At 36.8% G+C, this 26,600-nt stretch overlaps 1 protein-coding gene across 1 annotated transcript in view; it reads right to left on the bottom strand.

Annotated features, from left to right (window-relative positions):
• The window catches only part of THSD7A (thrombospondin type 1 domain containing 7A), a 280,961-nt gene that overhangs the window by 107,111 nt on the left and 147,250 nt on the right, over positions 1-26,600 (bottom strand). Inside the window, exons 3-5 of the mRNA XM_054059364.1 lie at positions 18,094-18,925; positions 3,421-3,669; positions 1,665-1,846 (exon numbers count right to left, since the gene is read on the bottom strand). Of these exons, the coding sequence (XP_053915339.1) occupies positions 1,665-1,846; positions 3,421-3,669; positions 18,094-18,925 (1,263 nt within the window). The remainder of the gene's footprint in view (positions 1-1,664; positions 1,847-3,420; positions 3,670-18,093; positions 18,926-26,600) is intronic.

Raw genomic sequence — 26,600 nt, 5'->3', positions numbered from 1 at the left:
CCCTAGTTTTCTCCCATCAAATTACTCCTAGTTTTCAAATGGTATCCTTTTTAGAAGCACTGATTTGCTTGTTCCTAGGAGGGCCCAGAGAGCTGCTTTTGCCCACGCCAAATGCAAGATGGAATGAGCAGAGTGCAGCTCTTCTGAAAATCTTCCCCTTAATATGGAAACACCATAGAGGTTCTTTTTAAACTAAGACCCACTTCACTCCTAGTTTGAGCTCTTGAAAAATTGTTCTCATGTTTATGCATCTAAAGACTAGTTACATTTTAATCAGCTTTCCAGAGCCTGCAGAGATTACCTCCTGATGGGCTCCGTGTATTCCTGTCACACTCCGATAAGGGCAGATTTCACACCCGCCTAAGCCGGCAAGACTTCACAGCCTACCAAAATCCTTAATCATCATTCTGAACAGTAAGCTGCCACTGATTTTATTGTTAACTCTCCTTAGCTGGGAGGTTTTACTCCTTTACTCTAAGGCAGGGGCATCTAAACTTTGTTCGGCAGAGATGATTTACTAAAAGCCCTTGGGCAGAAGCTGATTTGCATTAACCAAAGTGGCTTGAAAGCTTTTTCTTTAATAAATACAGATGAGGGGCCCATGGAGTACACAAGTCACACCCTACTGATCCAAGCAGTCACGCTGAAATGGATGTTGGCATTAATATTCCCCACAAACTCTACCTCTACCGCAAGTCTGAGAGTACCTTTAACACCGCAGATACCTCACTAGCCTGCAGTTTGGTCAGCTCTGGTCTAAATGTTGTACAAGTCATGACTTGTAAAATAACATTACTCTTTCTAAAGTACATGGTTGTATTTTATTTTTAATAATAATACGTGTTTGTATCAAACAGCTACAGAAGAGGACAAAATTTATTTAAGAAGCTAAATGCATTTAGCTAAATTCACTAATTTTAAACCTACAGTGCTGCATTAGCATGCAGAAGGAGTAACATAAAATACTCAACTGTTGTTCTTCAGTACTTATATTACTAAATGAATTAAAGATTTTTTTTTCCTACTAAGCTATTCTCTCTTTTCTTAAGAAGCTGTACAGACTGTAACAGTGACAAAGAATAATCCTTCTCTCAGTTCAGGAAACAGACCTATGAAATTTAGCAACTCAGGAACTTGACCAACTCAAGAAAATAAAAATAAATAAAATCAGTTTCCTGAGAATTAATTATAGTCACCTTTTTGCACATTTTTATAAGTTTACATGCCAGAAATGACATATTTGATCTGCACATCAAACCATACAAGTTCATCACCCAGCTCAAAGACACAGAGGAAATCTACAGTACATGAAGGAATCAAATCCACAATTTTTGACCTATGTTCTCGTGTTCGTTCTTACTGAGAGACATCCTTCACATAAGACAATATTTTTCAGTAGATATTGAGAAACATTAATTTGTCGCTATGAACCAGTATTTGCAACCTAGAGAATGAGATCTCTCCTACTGCAATTAAGTATTTTCATCTGAATTAGAAAATAGCAGTAACCTGCAAGGTAAAAAAGCACTCACAACATTAGAAAATAACTTTAACATACAAGGTAAAAAGGCACTCATGACAGAAGACAATGGCTGTCAAGGAGCTCTGGAATGCTGAAGTGCTCTTATGTCACACTAATTCAGTTGCAAGTGAATCAAATTTACCTTCTTTTTCCTTGAGGGTATTTAAATAGGAGAGGAGATTTTCATTAGCTTGCACGCAGTACATTTCCCGGGTTTGAATGCCACCTCCACACAGTGCTGTCTGATTTCCTCGCCTCTTGTCCTGTTGGCTAAGGAGAGGATCAACACGGCATTCTGTCCACTCTGTGGTCCGCCAACCGTACCTGGATCAAATTTGGTTAACTGAGTCTCTAGAAATCATGAAGCCATTTTACACAAAATTACGTTATACAGGCTGAAACATCTTAATAGCTCATCATCTAAAAGGCCCAACCCCCACAGTTTCTTGTACATAGAGAAGCATTAAGTCTGATCTTTTATGTGGATGGAAACTTTCCTTCTGTTATTTAACTTTTGAAATAATTATTTTTTAGAAAGTTCTTTTCTGTTTAATTCCTGAAACATACTATGCATATAAATATTTTATTGGAAGGAAGAAAAACTTGAAATATGGATGCATACATTCTATGTTCAGATAAGACAATGCTCAAGACTGTGACTCTCGACAGTTGTTTAGAGGTAGACAATTTAAATGAACTGAAGCCAAAATATCAAAGAAATGTGCACACTGAGAAACAGAGCCAGAACAGGAGAGGTAAAAAATACAACCCAGCCCTCCAAAATCAAACCAAACCCCAAAGCATCTTATTCACCTTTGATATGAGAGACAGAAGTTTTGCCTGAATATCAAGGTAAAACGATAATTATATTTTTATATTACTACTTCAGAAAAACATTTCAGTACGTTCCTTTTTCACTGTCAAGAGGAAGATGGCTCTGCTAGTACCAAAGCATCCCTACTGGGTACGTATGAATGATGAGAAGCTGCGACGTTTGTAATCAGTGAATGCACAGGAAAGAAGATTCGTGACTCCCAGTTAAAACTCCAATCAGGATTATGAACTGCAAGAGATGCCATAGAATTTTCTATCCAACAAGTACTTTAAGGCTAAATCAAACAAACTGCTTCCTAATGTGACTGGAGACGGGGAAACATGACATTTCAACTCTTAAATTAAAAATATGTACTACAGTCAATGATGCTTAACATCAAATGACATTTACCCAGCCCCTCTTCTCAGTCTGATGAACACAAAGCACTGTTGGGACTTTAATATTAATCTCGATTAGTTGATAAGGATTACAGCAACCTCTTGAATTGTAAAGTGTTTGCTGTCATTTCTCCTAAAATTTAAACAGGGTTAATCCACTTACTGACACTGTTAGCCTCTCCCTCTTTCCCCCTGGGGCCCAGTCCTGCCTTTATTGTGCTGAACACAAGCCCCTCTAAAAAAGTCTGGTTGGTAAACAGATGTTTATCACCTTTTACCTAAACTCAGCATTATGTCTGGAAACAGATAAGTACTTCAGAAAACATTTCTGGCTGAAATGTTATGTAAGGAAAAAGATCATTGACAAATTAGTACAAATCATCACAGTCTTGACTGGGCCTGCATACTCACAAACTTTCTCTTTTAACATTTAACACTAATGAAAAAAATATGTATTTGTTATTTTTCCTGTATTTAGAGGAGGAAGTTATTTCACCATAATAGCAGCCATTTGCAGACTCCAGGCTTTTAAGAAAAAAGCACTGAATAAGCAAAGAATAAAAGAAAATAAACCCAAACCTATTATTTCTTTAATAATGATTTGGTTGATATTCCATTACAAGCCCTGTACACTTAATTGAAATACTTACTTCTGGTATAGGGAGAACTGAAACGAACCAACTTACGTAATGCATGGTGCCACACCGTCTCCTTGAGTCACACACTGCTCTGTTTCTTCTAATTGAGGGCAGTCGTTTTCACTGCCGATAGGGAGCTGCTTAATGGTCCGTGATCTTGTACGATTCCCTTTAGGAGTTGTCATGTCAAAGCAGGTTTTGGAGCAGGGGGTCCATTCTGACCACTCTGACACCTGGCACTCTTTCATGATCACACAGGACTGGAATGTAATGGGCAACTTGTCTTGTTTGCAGAAGCTGTAATAAGACATAATTACAATTTTCAGCACACGTATTCAGACAGTCACAAACACCTATAGAAAAGTGAAGTTCCTTGCAACACGTAAAGTCACTAAGTATTTGTAAAGCTGTTAAGTTCCAGGCCACATGTATTTGATCCCAAAAAGTCAGGCAAGAGGGCTTTTAGTTAAATTGATTCAGATCAGATACATAATATTTGCTACAGTTACAAATGCACAGTAGTCCCACATCTGTGATCAAAATTAAAATAAAAATCTTCATACATATATAGAAGTACAAAAGAGCAAATAAATCTATTTTTCACTGCTTATTTGGTTTTGTTTTTTTTTTTTTGTATACTAAGTTACTGGTTTGGAACAAAAAGGGAGTGAAGAATCAATAAAAAAGAAGACTACACAAAGTTTTTGAAAAGAGCCAAGTGCTCAATGTCATCTCTTGATTTCCAGACTATAAGTTGTTTCAAAATGCAATGCCAAATATATCGAATACATGGTCACTAATTATTTTCTTTGTTAACAGCTGGTATATAGCCACAGTGACGGCTCATGATCTGAAAGGGGAATGATTTCTCCCTTAAATTTATAGAGCCTTCCCTGCTAAAGTGAAACAGCAGCCTTAATTTCCTGTTCCTCATGAAAACCCTAGTTTTATTTCCATTCTCCATCTGATTACTTCATTGGTATATTACATAGATAGTCAAATAGATTTTCTCCTTCTAAATGCCTCTGCCTTTTAAATGTTATGTTCTAATTAGAAACTAACTCACTTCTCTTTTAAAGCTTGATTCACAACAGGAAAATAAGAAACAGAGAAGATAAAATACAATTAAATAGATCATATCTTTAACTCCTTAATTATAAGTACAACATAGATATATTTATTATGTCTGTTTTGGAATAAAATTTTTGATTCTGAAGTAGTTAAACAGGCAAGAAAAAGATTTATCCGCACTGTAGATGGCACAATGAAACACTGCTCAGTACCAGTCCTATAAACAATACAACAAAAGGTCATTTTTCTTTTTTAATAAAATAGAAAATAATACAAAACAATGACTATTTAGAACAATTTTGTTGCTATACAAATCTTCGCCATATCCATATATCAAACATCATGTTGAACTGCTAGTAACAAAATTTTGTAACACAAGAACTAGGAATACTTGAATGAGACTAATAGCCAATTTGAAAACAAAATAAATTAAAGTACTTCTATACACAAGAAGCAGAGCAATTCTGCATCTTGCTAACAGAAGGTCCTGGCAGTGGAGACAAATGGTGTCAGCAGATTTAAAATGAGGCTGGACGAATTTGTGGGCAATAGGTCTATTTATGGTTACTAAAATGACTAGGCATATGATACACTTGCCACCTTCCCTAATATATTGACTTTGGATACCGGAGGAACAGAAAGGAACTCCAAAAGGCATCCAGGGCTCATATGCTTGGACTTTAAATAACATCTCCCTTTACCACTGCTGGAGACAATGGTGTGGAGATCCTGCTGGGGTTCACAGACCATAGCAGACTACTCAGTAAGGGATTTCTTATGTTCTTATTATGTGAAAGGTGTTTGAGGGGGGTGAAGTGGGGAGCCTAACACATGATAACAACCACTTATTCTGCTTAAGGGCAGAAACTACCACTTTTTGGGGTGAGATGCACTCAAATCTGTTGAGAAAATTGGTTTTTTTATAGTTGATTTTTTTTCACCTTCAACTAGCCCCATCAGGCATAGGACTACAGTAATATCAAATTTAATACAAAACCCAAAACATATAGACTCATTCATCCCACAAAGGCATACATTTTAATGACTGGAGAAAAAAATCTATTCCTTATAGATTCTAATACAGACAGCATTTGCAAATTCTTCCAGAGAAAAGATGACCACCTCCTTCCAAATTCCTTTCCAATGTGACTCTTGTGAGAGCAGACAAAACCAACCTCTTCAATCACACTGTGACTGGGGACAAGTTTAATTATGGACATATTTTGCCAGGGAACACATACAAAATTGCCACCACAAGGTAGCTATGGCATGGAGTGAATAGATTAACTATTGATGAGCAATACTCCATGGGCTTTGCATCCCATTCAAAACTTATTTGGGAGAAGTGGTACTTGAGAAAGACTAATATTCATTCTCAGAAGTTTTACTAAATATGTAAATAAACTAACTTTCTTTCTTTCTTTCTTTCTTTCTTTCTTTCTTTCTTTCTTTCTTTCTTTCTTTCTTTCTTTCTTTCTTTCTTTCTTTCTTTCTTTCTTTCTTTCTTTCTTTCTTTCTTTCTTTCTTTCTTTCTTTCTTTCTTTCTTTCTTTCTTTCTTTCTTTCTTCTGTCTGTATTCCCTGTCACAAATCCTAAAGGTGTCCCTGGCTGTGACTGGCTGCAATTCCTACACAGCTTCATGCAGATTGTTTCCTTCCCTGATAAGGGAAACCTCCACCGCAAGACAAAGGGTTCAAGTACTTTAGGATGACTGATGCATAGGAGAAATGAAATCTTGAGCTGCAATTGAGCTCAAAACTAATGCACTTACCAGCTTGCAAAGACATAATATTCTAGCTAGTTAAATTAAAAAGGATTTTTATCACAGATTTTCTGAACAAAGTGTAAATAGATGACAAAATCGGGCCAGTGTACTGAGAAAAAAAATGTTTTCTCATAACAATAATGAAAAAAAACCCAGAAACTTTCCAATCAATCCACTTGAAAATTAGGGCCAGATCTGCAAATTAATTATATTAATTCATTTTTTAAAGAATATAGTCACTTCCCAAAAGATTATTACAGGTTCCAGTTACTTTTCAGACTCAAGAGCTATTAGATCATTCACAAAACATTCAACATAGGCGTTACTACAACTTTAGATAACAGATTTTCCTTTCACACATCCTTAAACTGCAATTGCTATGTGTGCAAAAAGACCTCCTGAAGCTTCTCACTATTCAGTACCCCTGTAATGTTGAATGCCGTGATGCTGAAGTCCCTCTGTGTAGCATGCAAATTGTTTTTAAAAAATTAGACCTCAATCTGCTCACAGGATTCAGCTGAAGAGCATAGATTCAGCAGGTTAGTACATGCTACTTCATGCTTATTTTATATTAAAAGCTGTTGTTGACACAGCTTATATAATTAGAATGGTCATTCAATCTTTTTTGTTATTAATTATTTCCACATGTGGGTATGAAGAGGATGCAAATAAAACTGTACCATGTTACTAGCCCCAATATTTTTTTATGATCCTTGACAGGAGAGACACAACAGAGTTAAAGCAGGCCTCACTTCAAATACTTACTTATAAAATTAATCATTTTAAAATTAATTATAAAACAATTAAGTTTTTAAGTTCTTTTAACCAGAAGATAAATATTACTAGGGAGGCAATCAAGAGGCAAAGTGAGTTATCTATTTATTTTCTTGTTTGCTTACTAAAAACCATGCACCACTTGCAGCATTACGTAAATACTGACAAGTAACTGATACAGCAAGTCAGCAGCAAACAATCTCTTTACTGTTCTACATACTGTCATATTTTTTTTTGTGAGAAGGCAGAGACAGCCACAATTAGCAAAAGAATAGTGAGGTAAGCAAATTAGCTCCTATTTCTTCTTTTAACACTTGGCTTTCTTTGAACAAGTTAGAGAAGCTGTGAGAACTAATTGCAGCAGGAGAAGACACGCTGGATTGCAAGACCTGTAACTCCAAGTGTTGCATTCTAGCTGAAATAGAGATTAAGGACGCATCACATTTAAACTCTCAGTATCACAAATCCCTCTAAATAAGACTCAGTTGAAAGTGTTTTCGAAATGATTATCAAAGTGTTTCAATCCCTTTGGAAGTAATATAGTAGTTTCCTGAGCAGATTACAAACCTTTTCCCTCATGATCACCTTCCCCTGTCCCAAGTGCATGTATACCTACTACCTGCAATCAAACCAGTCTACACTTCATTTCTACATATTCCCTTTCCCAGGAAATCTGGGAACAACAAATTTGATGTTCCAAAGTCCCTTGTCATTTTTCAATGCTCTTTTATCTTCCTTTTTGATTCTTGACACCTTCAAAACATTTGCAAAAGAATTTCAAACTTTATCTTACCAAGAGAAAGAGATGTTCCTCATACTTTTCAGTGCATATACAGAGAGACATTCAGAATTAAACCTACTAACATCGTACTGTATAAAAATGCTAACTGAACAATACACATGACATTTAAAACATTCAGCATATACAATACATTCACTGAGGAGGTTGGTCACATTTCTTTAAATGTCTGATTCAAGAAACTGCATAGGCTGATTCTTAGTCAAGACCTGGAAACATCTTTGCTGCACAAAATAGTGTCTTCTGGATTTGGTACCTCAAGCTACAGATTTGACCACAAATAACATAAAGTAAAGCTTAACTTAATGCAGATTGCTCTGTACTTTCTGATGGATTTATGTGTGTGATTTAGTTGCCAAAAGCTGGATGAACCTTCTCATAGAAGAAAAAACAAATGGGCAGGTAACAGATCAGAAGATAAAAACAGATAGTCAACATTCATTTAATGATATTGTCCAGACCACTAGAAGTTCTGCATCAAACATCTCCATGCTATGTACTTTCAGTAACATCTAACGCACACTATATGCAAAGTTAGCCATTCAAAAAGCACAAGGAGTGCATAAATAAGTCCTCACTATCAATCCATGCAGTTCTGTCCAGATAATTGCTTGGGAAGCTCGAAGAAAAGTATATGAGTTGCACTAAAATGCTGATATAAGTCAACAGAGCAGACTGGATACAAAAAAAGGTATCAAAGGGGTAACATGTAGAACATGCAACATGTTCTATAGGAGCTTGCTCTTCATCCAGTGAATAAATTCAAAGGACAGTGTCCTAAGCGTCTGGGTTTTGGCAGGGAAGATGGCATTATACCATTTGAAGTAAGGCTGTGGTTTAAGAAAGTACTATTTCAGACAAAAGATACAGAGGGGAACTGAAGTTTAAGGTATATAAGCATCTAGATAACATAGTGGAAAAAGAAGGCAATTCCAAAACAAAACATCGCAGGAGATGAATGAGCCCTACTGCTAGTAAGACAACATCAAACCTATGGCTGATCTCAAAGACATAGAGTAGATAAATGAACTAAAGAAAAAGGCAGTGCTGGTTCAAAGGGCAAAATATAGAACATAATTGCTGCTCAACCTATTTAGAGATGTGTGGTCAGGAATTTGTGTCTACTCACGTTCCACAGTCTCATTTTGGCTCTTACAGCGATAAATAAAAACTATCACTTCGGATAGGAATGTTCCCCCTGGAGATTTCAAAGTAATTTATGGAATAATTAAGGCTACTGACACACCGAGAACGAAGCTTGAGGCGTAAGCCTGGAGCAAACTGCACCACAGTACCTATGTACAAGTGAGAAAGCTGTGCAATTGAAAGCAGTCTCTTCATTGGAAGATAAGCTTTTAAACGTGTGAAAAAATTAGGTTAGCCAAGAGGTGAAAGAATTCTTCCTACAGTATCTTAAACTTCTATTAGAGAATGAAAGTTGCTTTTACAATATCTAAAAACCAAGACAACTTAATTTTATACGCCAATGACCTGTTTGAGTGTCCGTAATCTCAGTCTCAAAATCTTTTAAGTTGTGTAGAAAAGTCATGAAAGAAACCACTGCAACTTTCTCCTCTATAAGGTCAACTAGGAAAAAAAAAAGTTGGTTTGCGTTTTTTTATTTTCATATTTTCCAGTAGATAAAGCCTTATATACTGCACGCATCAAGCAACACCCAATTTCCAAAGAATCCTTAAAACAATGAAGAAATAAAACCAAGGATTTGAATAAAAACATATTTTACTTTTCTCAGTAGACAGAATCTCAGTAGATTGGTCAGAGCTTTCTTAAAGGGGTACAATATGTAACACACCACCCATTAGCATTGAATCCTAGAATAGGTCAGGCTTACACTGCTCAGAGATCTGACTACCCACAGATAGTCCCACAGCCTAGATCCTCATAGCCTCTAAGAGAACTATCTCACTAATAATCTGGTTGGGTCAGAGGGTCAAATCAACCTTTGAAAGACATGTACGCATGTGTGCAGTTTTCCGCATTAACCTTGAATGACCATTCTACTATTCAGGAGGCCTAAGGAAATCCAGTAATATCCATGCTGAATATTAACGCTTTGTGGTTTTGGGAATTAAATCCAGATCATAATACTGCATGTGTAAGGTACTTACTCTTTATCTGACCACTACGAAACCTTAAATGTTGCTCAGTATAAGTCATAGATTTCAGAGTTAACAGACATCTCTCTCTGAATCCAGCACTATGTCCCAGTATGTTGCAAGAAGCTATTATATCTTCTATGCAGTGTTGACTTCAGAGTTCATGCAGCTTGTTGGACGTATTAACCTCTGAAGCAAACAATCAAATTAACTCTATACCATTCTTGGATCAAAGGTATAGCTGGATTTTGAAAGAGGTTGTGATAAACTCTTTGCTATACAGAAAAAAAATAGTTTATTTTCTCAAAAATTAAATAAAATTTAAAAAAATCTGTTTAAATAGCAGGTATTAATAAGTAGGAATAGCAGAAAGGTTATTTAAATCCAGAGTTTAGACAACCCCCATGAGTTACTTTGAAGATATAAAATGTTATTTGTAAAGTCTAGTCATCCTTGGGAGTTTCAATTTACAGTTGGTACACGCTTGTTTCTTTAAAGGAGTTGGTGAAAATACAGTGCCTGTGTTTTTTCCTAGTGACATATGTAATGAGTATCACTCATGGCGTAGTCCTGATTTATTTTGCCTACAGCTGCACTGTTTAGTATTGGTCATATTGTACATTGTTCTGAGAAACTGTTATCACCTCACAGTATAATGGGCCATTATAATCACACAAACAATGAGGCTACTTTTATTCATTTGCAATTTGAGTACTGTCCATCTAAGTGCTTTTCACAAGACTTTTTCACAAGATCCCATGATCCTTTCACAGCTTTAATCAATTTTGCCAACAAAGATGCACAGCCAAAATAGTTCTGAAAACCACTCAGGCTTTCTACCTTCCAGGAGAAAAGAAAACTGACTACAACTACTGTGTCAAGGAAAAATATATCAATTAAAAAGCAAAGCAATAACAAGTTCTACTATACCCAGACAAGCTCTGGGGCTGTTGCAGATATCCTGAGCGCCAGGGGAGATAATAAAGCAGAAATGCTCAGGGAGAGGGACTATCTTTCACAGTCTAATGATACAGCGATATACCATACTATAGATAATTTTAAAATTGATTGAGCAGGTTATTTGGGAATAGTCTACATAGATGGCTGATTAAAGCCTTTCCTGGGGACTTCCCTTTGCCAATGGGAATTTTTGTTACATAGCATTAGTCAGCATTTACTTTGACCCTAACTAACAGTTAGATTAATAGAGTTATTGGCAAAGTGAAAATAAATACAATGCCAAACGTTTTGAATAAAACTAGGCAATATTGAAGTTAAAATAATAAAAAATGTTACTAAAATAATATTACTAATATTAGTTGTGCACAGGTATCATTTTAGACTTGTTCCCTATATTGCTTACTTCCAACAATACCACTAGTTTCATTTCAGTGTCCAACATTTAGGAAAAAAATGATCAGTATTAGGAGGTAGGCTGGAACACTGGAAGTTAAGCACTGAAACACCCAAGTCTGCTGTTCTGGGGATCTGCAAGCGAAGCAGAACTTTGTGACTTCCAATCCTGTGCAGTCCTCCACTCCTTGGGGACAGCATTTCCCAGGAAGATGCTGAGCTCACATATTCTGCCGTAACTTTATAGAGTCATTGAGAAAACAGGGGCATACTTTATGCCCCAGATGACACTTAGTTACATAAAATAAAGAATAAAATATCTGTAAACAAATAATACATTCTAATTTGTTCCTCATGGACTATTTACAGACTATGATACAATACCAATATAAAGATGTAAAAATTTGGAAAAATATTGCTTGATTCATATTCTGAGTTTAATTTATCTAGGCACATTGAAGTCAATTAAGATAATAATTCTCTGACAATGATGCATGAAAGATGCATAAAAGTACAGTGTAGGAAAATCTTTGTTAAAGATCTCAAGGCCTATTTCCATTTACCACTGTTCATCTTAATCTCTTACAAAATTAGGCTAGAAATTCAGCATAGTATTCATTAATAGAATTCATTCATTCATTCATAGGCTTTATGGCCAGAAGAGATTATCAGAACATACAGTTTGACCCTCATTACATTACAGGCTATCATATTTTGCTAAAACCAGTTACATGTCTTTGAATAAAGACTGTATTCTAGAAAGGTATCCAATCTTGAAGCTTTGCAAAAAAATATATGAATGTCATACATCTAAGTAACAGAATAACTGTTCGCTATATGAAGAGTTAAAATATGGTGTGGAGAAAGAAATGATTCATTGCTGTTGTTTCAATTATTCAGCATGGTGTCTACGTTTCCATCTTAAATCTAAAATTTGGCATAGAATGTCAAATGTATACCAATACTGACAAGCTACTGTCAAAACAGCAGCCTCAGTAAGATGATGGAGCAGGTACTTAGAATAGGAAGGAACACCCTGTGAATAATATTATGCATACCAACAGAAACTACTGTTTCCACCAAACTCACATTAAAAATCTACAGGATGCTTCTGACTTTCAAATTCATGGCAATTCTAAAAGCACAGTGGAAAATAGTAGGAAAGTAATATGATTGCATCCTGTTTCTTTAATAATATTTTATGGTTTTCTTATCTCAGTACATCTGACTAATATCCTGCTCTTTTTACTTATCAGTAGTTTTTTCTTCCATGATGACTGTCCTCTTCCCTGTTGTTCATTTGTTAATGGTATATGCTCTGAGTAATTACAAGTTAATTTACCAAGACTGCATAAGCTCATTATCCAAACAGGTGATATTTACAAATGCCCCACTCCTAAATCACTTATGGATTTTAAATCCTTACACTATGGCGAGCTTGGAGACCTCCTTCTCAAAAATAGCTATAAGGCTGCCTTTCCAGTAGCATAAAAAACACCTGTAGACAGGCATGCTTCCAGCAGGTCAACGAACAAGCTAAAGGTCGCTTACAATCTTCCATCTCTATACCTTGTCCCCTCTGCATAGCTAGTCCCTCTTCTTCCCAGAGCCTGTGCTCCTGAAGCTACTCCACCTTAGCTACTGCCATCTTCACAGACATCACCCTTTCTGTCTGTTACCTCATGGAGTAGCTCAGAGAAGTACGGAGAGTTTTTCAGGGCTATTTATATGCAACGAATATATTACAAGGTCCAACAAAACAAAAAAACCCTCTCTTTTGTTTGCTCTCTGACAGTATATACCTCAGGGCGACTTGCTTGCTTCTGCTGGTTTATTATTTTTTTTTTTTACCTTCCTCCACACAGTCTATAACTTAAAAGGAGAGCGAGAGTCCATAAAGTGGATGGAGGCATTTGGTGTGTGATTTGGAAGATGAGCACTTGGATTAGGAGGTTTCGGGACCTGAAAAGATGAACAAAGTTAAAATGTCATCCTAAAGGAGTATATTCTCTCTCATTTTCTGCCAATATATCCTGAGTATTACTTGTTCACCAGCCTAAATCATCAGACGGCCATTACCTAATTCCTTAGTTCTAGGGCATCCGAGTTAAGACTTGTGGCGACTAGCGAATATAGTGGCTGTGCTTTAAGGATATACAGATCTCTGAGAAGTAAGCTGAAAAAAACAGGCATTACATACTTCAAACTGGATGCCCCAAATTAGCAAGACAATTCAACAATTTTGGCCTTACTGTTGTCTCATATCTCAACTATAATACTGGAATAAATAAAAGTTTTAACTCTCCCTAACTTGAAAGTTAGTAAAGTGCTACAATTAGACCATAGTGGAAACTTCTAAGAGAATTTAATCCATTGCAAGGTATAGATATAGCTAGATACTGCCAGATATTACATGAATGCACAGAATCAGTGAGGAGGGTAAAAATAAATAACAAATAATTACTTTTTGTGAAGGACACAGGTAAAACAAAAGAAACATGATAATATGGTCTAATATATAAGAGTCTAAAACAACATAGCCAGAAAATGGTCAGCATTTCTTAAATTTTGGATGCTTTTCTTTCCCACAATCATGTTTCACTGCTGTGATTGTCTAAGATTATTTCCCAACAAAGAAATAAAAGCCCTGAATTTATCTAAAACTTTACTATTTGTTGAATTCACACTTAGAGTCATCAGCAATATTCAGCTTCACAAATAGGTCTCCGCCACGAGAGACAGTTTCCTACTTGGTCTCCTCCATTTCTTCCCCCATTCAAACAGGGTTGTTTGATCCCAACAAAATAAGCCATATCCAAACAACGGAGAAAGAGAAACAGTTCCAAAATTCCTGGGATTTTTTTTTTTTTAAATAGGAAATTATACGCTTGCAAAACTGTTTCAACTACAGCCCCATTTGCAGTCATTCAAGCTCAATGACTTTTAGTCCAATGCCTGTGGACCAACTGCTATCGGGGAACTTGATGCACTTTGATGCTGAACTGCAGAAGCATACAGGTCAAGAAGTTACTCTTGTCCTGTTCCATGTTCTTACAGCTATAAATGTCTGTGCTCATAACCTGCTCCAGTTGATCCAAATATCAAATTCTTTCCTCAAACCAGCAGGTTTCTTAGCAAAACACCTCCATAAAAATTTTGTATGAATTAAACACCGTGAACCCAAAATATTTTTCTTAGACTTGTACAAAAACAGCCAAAACATTTTTGCTAAACTTCCCTCCAAAAGGCTGCTTAGAAAATAATTGTGAGGAAATGTTTGAGACCCGAGGATAATAATTTGGTAGAGTAGAAGAAAGCAAAACTAGAGTAGATATTTCACCAGAAAATGACAAACATGAGGCACAATCATCACATCTTGTAATAACGCAAAAAGATTTGTAACTCAAAATTAACTTTTAGACACGTTTTATGCTTCTCTAGACTGACAGTTTTGTTGTCTAATGTCTCTCTGTCAGACCTCTTGCAAAGTCCACTTTCACCAAAAAAAAACAGAGGAAACATTTCAGAGGATCAGTATTGTCTTCTATACTACCAGCAACGCTGTCCAGGTTTTGTTACTATCCAGAACAGTCATTTTATAAGTCAGATTTAATTACTGAATTTTTTCTTCTCTAACAATTCTATTTTTAAAATATATTCAGTACACCAGAATTTTAGTCTAAGGGAAAGATAAAGCAAATACAGGCCATGTAACACATACATTACTGCAGAATGAGCAATACAAAATCCAATATTTCATCCTTCACGGGAGAATATGTATTGTTCACTTGGCAATAAAGTGTATAAATTACACTTTGATTTTCTTGTTTCACTTCTCTTTATCATGCTTGGTGTGCTGATGTGTCGAGAGTATTTGCCTTTTTGAAGTTTTGCTGACAGCATTACTGAAATATTTTCTCTGGAGCACCCTTCTGAAACTTGTTTTTGAAACAATTTTTATGCTATACCAATTTTGCTGTGTCTGCAAAAAATATTACTAGCCTGAGGGTTTTTCTTCTTCTTTCAGCCGTGCTGCCAGGGGGCTGATTGTTTCTGATTACTAAAGTAAAAATTCCCTTAAAATGGACTATTCAAGCTGAAAAGCATTTCACATGAGCACGGCAGGTTTTCCAGTCACCTTACTTGTCTATATTATTTAGTAACACAGTTATTAAATGGAGAGCATAAAACCATTTGAGCTGGCTGTACTGACAGCCTGGGCAGAAAAAATAATTTTATTTTTATTGTTTGAGATTCTGGAATGTCAATCACAGAATAAAGCACCTGACCACTTAGTGAAGAGAGCAGCATAAATTAAACAAATAGATACATACATGACATACATAGATAGGTCTCTACAGCCAAGGTATCAGTGCTGGAATTTTTCATAAGTCATTTAACCAAATTTTCTTGTTTTCACTATGCAACTAGAAAGAAAGATTCTATGTTAAACTTGATGGGAAGTCCAGAAATCCTTTGTTTATTTACAACATAAAATTATATCCATTAAACATCAAAACGTCATAGAAATACAGAATGGTGGGGGCTGGATGGGATCTCTGGAGATTATCTAGTCCAACCCCGCTGCTAAACCCGGCTCCCCCAGCAGGTTGTACAGAAGCCTGTCCAGGTGGGTTTTGAGTGTCTCTAGAGATATGTCAACAGTATCATTTGTTTCAGTTTTTCTTCTGTGAAGAATCACTCCTACATTGTATTATCCGTAGTTTCACTGCCTCAGGCAAGAGGGTTTTATTCATTCCCCTACTACAACCTGAAAAGTGTATATATGGTATAATAAGCTGGAGTATCTGAAATTAAGATTGCATTACTGACCTGAGCAGATTCAAGGGTGAGCGTAAAGATGATAAGAAAATTATGCCATTCACTTCCCATTACATTTTTACTTTTACCATTTATGAGAGCCTCGGCACACAACTGTTCTGCTCTCTTTCCTTTTTTTTTAAACATGGTTGTTCTGAATTACTTGTTTAACCTCACAAAAACGCGGGGACTTTCAAACACAGCAGCTGGCTGCTATCTGCTAGCAGCTGATATGTTTGATAAATTATTCCTTGTATTTAAAGGTTAATGATGTTCCTGGGAGAGGCACAGTGTGTGTTGCAAGATGTGAGGCTGGAGATGGCAACCTGTTCCTGTATTAGCACTGAGCCAGTGCTGCAGCCATCACATGGGACTGCCTGAGCAAGTTGATTTTGAGATTCCTTGTGCAAACATTCATCCAAATGTGGGTCAAAATCTGAAAGAACTGGAGAAAACCAGAGCTAGAAGAGACTGTGAAAAACTTTGCAGTCAGCCACTCTTCCTTAACTAAAGGTTACTGGAGGTGTGTCATTACTGACATATGCGTTCCTAGCCTACTCTTATAAACCTTCAATGATGGAGGTGGCACACATTCCGCCCTTTTCCAGAGCTTCACTGTTCCCAGTATTGAGAAGTCTACACTCATTCAGCACTGTTGTGATTAGCCCATTATTGTTTTTCCTATACATCTATAATATATATAGAATAAATTGTTCCATTCTTCCTTATGACACGTTTTACATACTTAGAGACATTCCACATGTTCACTCATATGTCCCTCTTTCCACCTAAACAACTGAAGTCTTTTAGTTCTTCCTTTAAGCCAGGAAACCCTCATAATTTTCCTGTTTTACTGCTGGATCCTCTCTTGAAAGGAAATATACTCAAAAAAAATATTTACTACACTTTAAAACCTATAATATAGGGTTTCTGATAGGAAAGGTTGAGGCAATTACAAGTTCCAGGATAGAATGTTTCACTGGCACAACAAAAACTCCAAAGTAAAATACCCTAAAAACGTTCATAAACACTAACCTAGCAGCAATGGGTGTCAGCCTCATTCAGCAAGATAGCTTAGTCATTTCACAGTTGAAGTAAAATTGATTAATCATGCATCAAACTAGAGGGAAGGAAATAGAATCGTGTCAAAGACAGAAGAAGGTAGACTAGTCTGAAAGAAGACTTTCGAGTTAGACAAAACATTCTGGGGGATAGGAAGGAAAAAACACAAGCTAGGAAGAGAACACTGGGTGAAACAAGTGGAAAATAATACAGTTGCAGAAAAGTAGCCAGAAGCGTATGGAAAGATTTATCAAAACATCTGCCACTGCCAAAACTCTTGAAAAGTAAAATTATGAATAAATAACTAAAAATAGCAGAAAAAAAAAACCCAGACAGCATAAATGCACAGAAGAGAAAGAAAAAGAGGACGTACATGAAACAAACAGAGGTTTCACAGTCTCCCTTTCAGGAATTTTGTCACAGGAATCAGGAAAGATAAACAATATGTCATGCTTTTCCATTTCAAAACAAAAGGTACTGGAAAGAACAGGTACTGCCTTCTCATGCAACATCTTTCTCTATGTTTTCTACTTTTATTGTGAGTCAGACCCAGGTCATTTTCCTGTTAGTCTTTGTGCCCAGACCCTTAAATGCAGTAACATCACCACTTCCAAGCACGGATGACTTGTTAGAGAGCAAGAACTTGCCTGAACCCACAGAAGCAGAGCAGACAACTGACAAATATCTTCCGGCTTTTGAGAAATCTATTTAGAAGCTAGGGAGTTAGCAGAGTTTAACAGTGCACATTTATGTGATGCTTGTCATGATTCCAGCACAGTTTGCATGTTTTATGTCGCAGAAACATCTTGAGTTTAATAAGGGATGTTGATATTGGAAATAACTTGTGCCCCATAAACTGAGATTCAGGATTGTGTAAAATAATACCAGTGTGCACTTATGCAACGTTTTATTTTAAAAAGAGAAAAATAAACATGTGGAAATTAATAAATAGTGATTACCTCAGAGCAGCAGTTTTCCCATTTCTGTGAGTACATGTGACCTGCCTGGTTTGGTAGCCAATCTGTATGTCCCAATATTTGTTCTCCTGTCTACTCTGTCTGTTTCGATTCCTTTTCTTCTTAATTAGCTCACGAGCCTCAGGATCCCGAACTGCCTTTTCTCGGTCCTTTTCCTTGTCTTTGTTCTTCCCTCGTTTCCTTGTTTGCCTTATTTGTCTTGAATGGGGCACTGAGCACGGGCTCCAAGGTCCCACATTTAGGCTATACAGGCTTTCTTCACCAGTGCATGGGCTAGACTGACAGATCTGAAACTCGGTGAGGTTAGGACAAGCAGACCCACCAAACTGTGGTGGAGCCACAACATGCCTTGTTCGATGCTGAAGTCCATTGCCACAGGTCTTGGAGCACTCAGACCAGGGGGCAAATTCAGACACGATGCAGTCCTGCCGGCACGGGATGAGGCATGCCTGCTCTTGGCGAGGCTTCGGTTCAAAATACTCGCAGATGACATCCTCAGCTGGCACTCCATTGGACTTCTGAATACAGGTGATGTCCCTTGTCTGGATCCCTTCCTCCCCTCTGAGGCACTCCTGGGGCTTCTCATGGCTCCGAGAGAGGACAGGCCGACATTGGTTCCAGCTGCCAATCTGCCAATCATACAGCTCCTTGTGCCAGTCGCAGACCCGAAAACAGCTCTGCTGGTTGTCTGGCCGCTCCGGCTGCTTGCAGTTCGTGGGCAGCGTGGTCCAGCCCTCCACATGGGCACACCACACTGCTCGCGTCTGAATGCCCCCTGGACCACATTCATCTCCCATGCATCTCCCCCACGGACCTGCAAAAACAAGAGAAAATGCTAATGTTGCACACAATTTTTTTTCTACCATGGTGCAAAACCAAGCTCATAGAACCAGTTTTGTGTTTCCTGTATCTTAAGAATTTCATTCTTGGAGAAACTTGAACTTGGAAAACACAAAACAAGTATGAGATTATGCATCATCTCCTATTTTTATGATTTCCAATACATTTCATTTTTTATCCTAGACAAACTGAACAATTAATTTCAAGAACATACACAGGAATTAAACACATTAGAGAACTGAGAAATCACAAAGCCATCATACGTAATTTTTACTATCAATATGGGAGCCAAAGTCCTCCCCTCCAAGGCATGAATCTAATCTTCTTCCTCACCTACATGAACAACCTTTCCTGGACTGTTTTGGTTTTTGCTTCACATTTGTACCATACTACTCTTTGTCCTTGATGCCAATTAGTATTGCATTCTCTTCCTTCCACATTGTGTTAAATAATGAGAATGACAACATATGACATTTTGAAAAGTAGAGGTAACTTCAGGTAGACCAATTCTATTCTTTCCTTTATTATAACTAAAATAGAGATTAAAAGGCAGTTGAGGAGTGTTTGTTGCACACAACCTGTGGAACGGTTATATGGAGTAAGTTCTTGAAGACAGAGAAATACAAGCATGTAAGTCTCCAAAGAACAGAAGTTATTGCTTTTTTTACATCTCTACAGTCTATGGAAATTACTTGACCTGTTGTTATAATTACTGTCAAGAAAAGCAATAAAACCTATATCCTTGAAAGCTGATATGGTTGCTTTTTCCATTATCAAAATCTGTACTATTCACCTGGTTCAACTCATGATATTCACTACTTTCTTCACCAAGAGGGTTACCGGGGACTGGAACAGGCTGCCCAGGGAGGTGGTTGAGTCACCATCCCTGGAGGTATTTAAAAGCCAGGCCAGGCTAGGGATATGATTTAGCAGTGGACAGGTGCAGGTGGACTCTATGATCTCAAATGTCTTTTCCAATCAAGCAATGCTATGATTCTATGAAATCAGAGGGTAAAAATAACAACTGTATTTTTCAGCTTTTTAAAGACCACTCCTCATACTCACCGTGCACTGACTTACTATGAAAAAGAACAAGCTATTCACATAAAAACCTGTAACCATTTCCCAAAGAAAAGATGTCTTATCTGCAGACGGTTGGTCACACAGAAGACAATTTCTCTCACCGTGGAACTCTCACTGTCCTTGAGGAAACTGGGGTCAAGTCACACAATTCTCATTCGTCTGAATGACCCCAAGTAACAAGACAATTCATGTGAGTTAAGTTGTGGGAGGTACTGGGCTGAGCATGGTTATTTCCAAAGCAGGCTAAGATAATAATTCTGGTACTGCGCAAATGTAAGTTAAATGAATTATGGCTGGTAAAATTATTTACAACACTTTCTTATGGAATGACTGGAAGGAATATGAAGCCACATCTCATTACTGATTCCCATGAGCTTTAAAACTCTCATTGATTTCAATGCAATTTTCAGCTGTTTGTCCAACATGAACATCAGTAGCACTTCGGAAATGGACTGTTGATAGGCCTCTGCTCCTTGTTCCCTCTTTTTTAAGCAGACACTGTGGTTGATCCGTCTGTTTGCAGTTCTAAAATCCTAAGCATTAATACTTGACAGCAATGCCAGCTGGCAGACGCCAAGTCAGCCCATGGAAACTCCTCTATTTTTTGCAGATTAAGTTTGAATTAGGGTTTCCAAGGTTTAGCTGGCAATCCAGAAAAAGAAATTTATATTGTGTACAAACACATTTCCGTTTCCATTTCAGCAAGATTATCCTACTTTATCTCTAACCACTTCCATAAGTGGCATATTCATTGTTGTATTTAAGTGTATTTATACTGAATTAAAAGATAACATTTCCCCAGAACATCACTATGAACACTTGCCAACTTTAAAAGAATAAAGATTGCAGAAAATCTCCAACTAAAGCAGAGATACTGAAACAATCATGATTAAAATAAAGCTAAATCATTTATCTTCTAGACTACAAATTTCTGTCTTGTCAGATCAGTGCACCTTGTGTATACTAGGTGTGTTTAATAAAGAAATCACTTTTTTAAAGATCAGATCACGACTGTAACCCAGATGAAGAGTTTGCACATTTGGAAGTCTACCAAATTACCATTCATCCATTAGTCAAGAAATCACGTTGTACCTAAAAACTGTGCTTGGCATTTAAGTATCTTCAATCCAATGTATTGACATGTTTATGCTAATGCAAATTAGAAAAACTTAATCGTTAATGCACTAACTACTGCCTTTGGCAATGTAAATATGAACAAAATAAATCTGTACATGAGCGTGAGAACTGGGCAAAACCAAGCTCTTAGGTTACAAGAATGTGGGTTTTAGAACTAGATCCAAAATAAATATGAGCTGTACAGATAGACTCAAGTGCTATACTGTATTATTTTGGTTTTGCTGTGAAGTAGTATGCTGTTATATAAAAGCATTGCCAGTAAATACCGACAAATGTGAGCACCTCTGCACCTGTAGGTTCATGTAGTTGCTGACAAAGAGCTACTAGTGACGTATCTGACCCCCCCCTCTATCTACATTAAGTTGATTTTTCAGTTTAAATATGAAATAAACCTGTTTAGAGTACAAGGCTACAAGTACTTCAAAAGCTTAAATTTCGCTGAGCCTCTGTGGTTACTCTGTGCTTCCTTCTCATACAGTGACTTTCTGAGTGGAAGCAAACTCTGTCCTCTCTTGGGCCTGTAGAAAACCCTCTCCTCCTGCATTCTGGCCACCTACTCCCTGCCACAGCCCCACGCTGTCAAATTTTCTCTCTTTTCTATGCCATCTCCCAGGTCTTTGTAGATATTTCGACCAACTACTTCTTCAAGGAATGTAACAGCAATTGGGAAAAAGAAGCGTAACTGGTACCATTCTTCACAACTAGCCACATTTCTCTTTCAGGTTATGGCACGTATTGGTCGGGGGAAAGTAACACGTTCATATTCAATGACTATTAGGAGTAAGAGTTTGAAGCTAACGTTCAATAAATTAATTTTGCAATACCAATGAATATATTAGCAACTTACTTTAAGCTATTTACCTTATTCAAAAGGAAGACTAGGAACTTCAATTTTATTACTTCCTTTAGCTTTTAAAAAATTTAAAAAATGGTTAGAAATTAATGTATTTCTGGCAATACGAACAGAAACTTGCTTTGATCAAAACTGTTCTAAGCAATATAAAACCTTTTTTTTTCTTTTGAAAGCAATTTCTAGCATCCACATTAATCAATACTTATAACAGTTTTTCATCTGCACATAGCTTTGAAATATTCACTTAAGTCATCCACGTTTTGTTGCAGAATCCAACACTTGCCAAAGAGCAGGTTCTCTATATGGACCTTACAAAAAGAGACAGCAGCTCCTCTGCAATTCCTTTTAAAGCTATCCATATGTGTCTAGCTATTATAAAAAGAATCTACAATATAACTCACTTCTAACTTAAGTGGCCCTAAAAACATTGCAAGCATCAAGGCCAGGCACGGTTTGCACTTGAAAATAATCACAGAATATTGGGAAAAGAAAAGCCTCTGATCAGAGCAAAGTGGCATTGTGAGTTTGTTCAAATAACAAGAAATGCATCCCAAGGTAGTCTTAATCCACCAACAATTTTCGTCTCATTGCCACCAACTGAAGAGAAAGCACCAGTCCAATGTTTACAATATTTCTTTGACTGCTGGTCAAGACATCACTGAAAATATATGATGACTAGATATCAGGAAATATTACTTCCCTCAAACGGTTGTCAGACACTGGAACAGGCTGCCCAGGGATGCATAGACTTGATACTTAGGGACGTGGTTTAGTGGTGAACTTAGCAGTGTCTGGTTTATGGTTGGACTTGATGGTCTTATAGATCTTTTGCAACCTAAATGATTCTGTGATTTCTATAAATTTTTCTACATATGTGACTGACCCACACCTTGAAATTCACACGTAAGACTGACAGCCAGAGCTTACCAAGATTAAGTCAATTTGTGTTTAACATGGCCACAGATATTTGTAAATATGAAAATTTGGGATAAAATTAATCTAGCCAAAACTAGTGTAGCATAAGTATGCAATTCAGCAATGAGAACGATCAGCAGAATGCAATGTAAAGAATCTCACCCACCATCATCACTTAACGGCTGCAGGAGGTGGAGGGGGAGGCTGTTCTTTCACAAATCCTCAGCTGATTTTAAGCACTAGTAACAACAATAGAAAGACTTAGGAAAGCTGTACAGACTAATCAAGGCCCCATATGATATTTAATTTGTTCTCTATGAATATTCTTTAGGTTCTCTCCTTCCCAATGAAGCACACAGACACTGCTCTCCCTGCTGTGCACTGATCAAATTACACCTGGGCAATGGGATATATGCGCACTCAAACCATTTCATGCCAGAGAAAAAAGCTGCTGCTATGAATGCAAAGTAGTTTTTCATAGGATTTTTTATTGGAACATACTGAGATGAATAAGTCATAGTTTACTTGTAGAGAGCTGTATTTGTCTCATGAAAATACCTTTTTTAAATGTTCTTTGTTTAATCAGTGCATTACAAATGGCAATGACAGAAATAAAAAGGAAGCTTGCTTCTTTTTGATAGTTGGGAGTTGTCACTGAAGTCACAGTGAGTTTAAGTTGTCATTTTTAATTCTCTGTCTTCTAAAGAGATTACTGTAAAATACAATATTAAGATTCCCACTAAGCTTCTGAAGGATTAACACTTATTTTTGTTAGGGAGAAGAAAAGTCAGTGAATTCATCACTATCACAAGTTCGTTCTGAAATTTCAGGGAGTGATCACAATGGAGTCAAAAAAATCAAGACAAACCCTCCGCCAAAGTACTGATGGTTCTGCAGCTAACACAGTATTTAATCTTACACATTAATATTGTTTCAGTTATTAAACTGTTGCTATTTGAAGAAGAGAAAACTTATTTTGAACTTTGATCCAGGGCAAAGAAGGCTATATGAAAATCCCCTGAGCTTTTCTCCACATACAAATACACAAAACAGACAAATCAAGCCCTCAAGTATTTCTAAAAATTAAACTCAAAACACCTTAAACATCAAGCAAGACATTACTCCCATTTTTCTCAAATGAGGGTTGTGCCACTGATTGCATCTGAATTTTGCTGTACTTTCAGTGAGAACTGGTTTTGACCCATTTTGTGTTAATGGTTTTGTGCCTATAAGTAGCATTAATAGTTTAATGCCAGAGAGAGAGAGACTTGGACTACACAAGACAATGAGCAGCTTAGTTTTCAGTATTTTGAGAGGATTGTATTTAAAGAGACTATTGAGAGACTGATTAGGAGAAATCTACTTTTTTCTAACTTTGGAAACAAGCTAACCTTACCCAATACGGGAGATCTACCATTTTTTTTTGTATTATGAGAAGGTTGTGATGAGGACCAGGAAGGTTAAGTGGGTGATACAAGGCTGAGAGTCAGAAGTACACCAGTATTACAAGATAGAATTCAAGTCTAAGCAGTAAATCTCAAGAGAGATCAAAAAAACACAGATCATGAAGTCTTTGAAGGACTTGGGAGATGACAGTGATGCTAACTGCAGCTCCTGACAGTGAAGCCAGTCAAGGACCGGGATCAGCAGTAGGTAAATAACAACCTCAGAGCTGCCACCAAAATTACTAGCAGATCTGCTTGGCTAACTTAAAATACAATAAGCATGTATATAACTTGGTACAGTATACCTACACTATCTATGTTTGCTTTACACAATTATGGCAGCAAAGGAAAAACAACTGCTGCTGCAATGGAGTATTTTTATCACAGGCACTGGCTAATCATGGAAGTCTAAACAGGAAACAGTCTCACTGGTACAGACATATTGCCTACTACACCGGGAAGAAGTAACACAGTAAAACGCCGTAGTTCTAGATGAATTATTGATAGCTTTTTCTTTTTTTTAATATAGTATCTGAGATGCTGCCAAGATGACACGCTGGCAGCATTTGGAGAGACAGATTCTGTAATTTATACTATCAGGAGTGCCAAGACAACAGGAGATCACTGATAGACAAAACCTTTATTTTTGCCTCTTTCCCACCCGTGGCAGAACTCCCTGGGTGCTGTATGACTTGCTGACTGCTGTTTGCCAGCAAACTCTCCCCTCCGGGAGTGCAATGGATCACCTTGACTGTCATTTCTATTTAATGCTTTTGTCTTTCTCGGTTCCTCTTCCAGAGGTTGAAAAGAACATGCAAGGCAGTGTCTGCATCAAAGCAAATGGATTCAGGATATGGAAGAAAGATAAAAAAGGAAAGGATTCTCAATGTAATAAAACATAATGTCTGTGATTCAGAGGAAGGCAATGAAGAATCAAATACGCCTAAAAATTATTTGACTCCTAGGTCAAATGTTTTATTTCCTGATGGTATAAGGGAGAGTACAAGCCACACCGCACTTCAAATAATTTCAGACTATGAAGAACATGTTGTTTGCACTTCTCAAATTAACAGGGCAATATAAAAATTAACATTTAAAAAAAGCAATGTAGATAAATCTACAAATTTCACATTGTTTTCCCAACTTTCCAATGCACGCTTTCAAATAATGAAATAAAGAGAAAGGCAAACTTGAAAATATACAAAAATCAGCCCTTTAGAAATCTTTCTGGCTCTGCACAGAATTATTAAGGCACTCTGTAAATGTAGGCCTTTTATTTTTTCTCCTACTAATATCCAGCCGGAAAATGCACTTCTCTGATACTATTAATAGTATAGTAAGTAACTTTATCCATCTGTTTTGAAACATCTCTTAAAATTATGAATATAACACACATGAAGTAAACTTAAGAGTAACTATACCGGTTTAAACTCTGACATCAATATCACAAAAAGTTTGACACAAACTGCTGAAACCAAATTTTACTTATTTTACTCTAGTAAGTACTACTTTTGTATACTAGAAAGCTGGTGTCCCTAAAAGCAGGCTGTGTGCTCCATAAGAAAAAATTTTGAATTTAACATGCTTTGCTAGTGTTGATGTAGTGGCCTCCTGAACTGTAATTCATGGTAGCTCTAAGACCACATTTTAAGTGGTGGAGAGTATTTTTCTCTGCTTTATGCTTTTTCTGCCTCAACATTGTATCAATAATTATAATAAATACTGAATTATTTTTTCTCATCTTTTATAAACATGGAGAGAGTAAAAAGTATATATTTCTATTGTACAAAAAAAAATAAAAAACTAAAATGGTCTGGATTTTTTTTCTCCTTTATTTAATATAATGCTAGTTCTTCATGTGTCAGGTCTGAAAACTTAATTCAACACTATAAAAACAAATAGACAAAACACACACAAAAAAAAGAAAAAAGCAACCTCCTCTTATATTTGTAACTTTAGTTATATTTGTATTCAATTTATATTTATATTGTTGCTCTGGTTTTTGCAGATTCAAATTTTCAAATAAACCGAATCAAGGCTCTACTTTTTATACCATATTTCTTCCCAAAGTAATTTGAAGGTACAGTGATGTAACACCCTGGAAATTGCTATCTACACCAAAGTAATTGAGAGACTCCAGCTCACAGCAGTGGTGGAACACGATAATCTGAAGTATATGCTAGCGCATATGCAAACATGAAAGGCTGACACTTCAT

Source organism: Cuculus canorus, chromosome 2, assembly GCF_017976375.1.
Source record: "Cuculus canorus isolate bCucCan1 chromosome 2, bCucCan1.pri, whole genome shotgun sequence".
In the NCBI taxonomy this organism is placed as follows: domain Eukaryota; kingdom Metazoa; phylum Chordata; class Aves; order Cuculiformes; family Cuculidae; genus Cuculus; species Cuculus canorus.
Note: the sequence above shows the minus strand (reverse complement) of the source record. Positions and strands in the feature narration are given on the sequence as shown.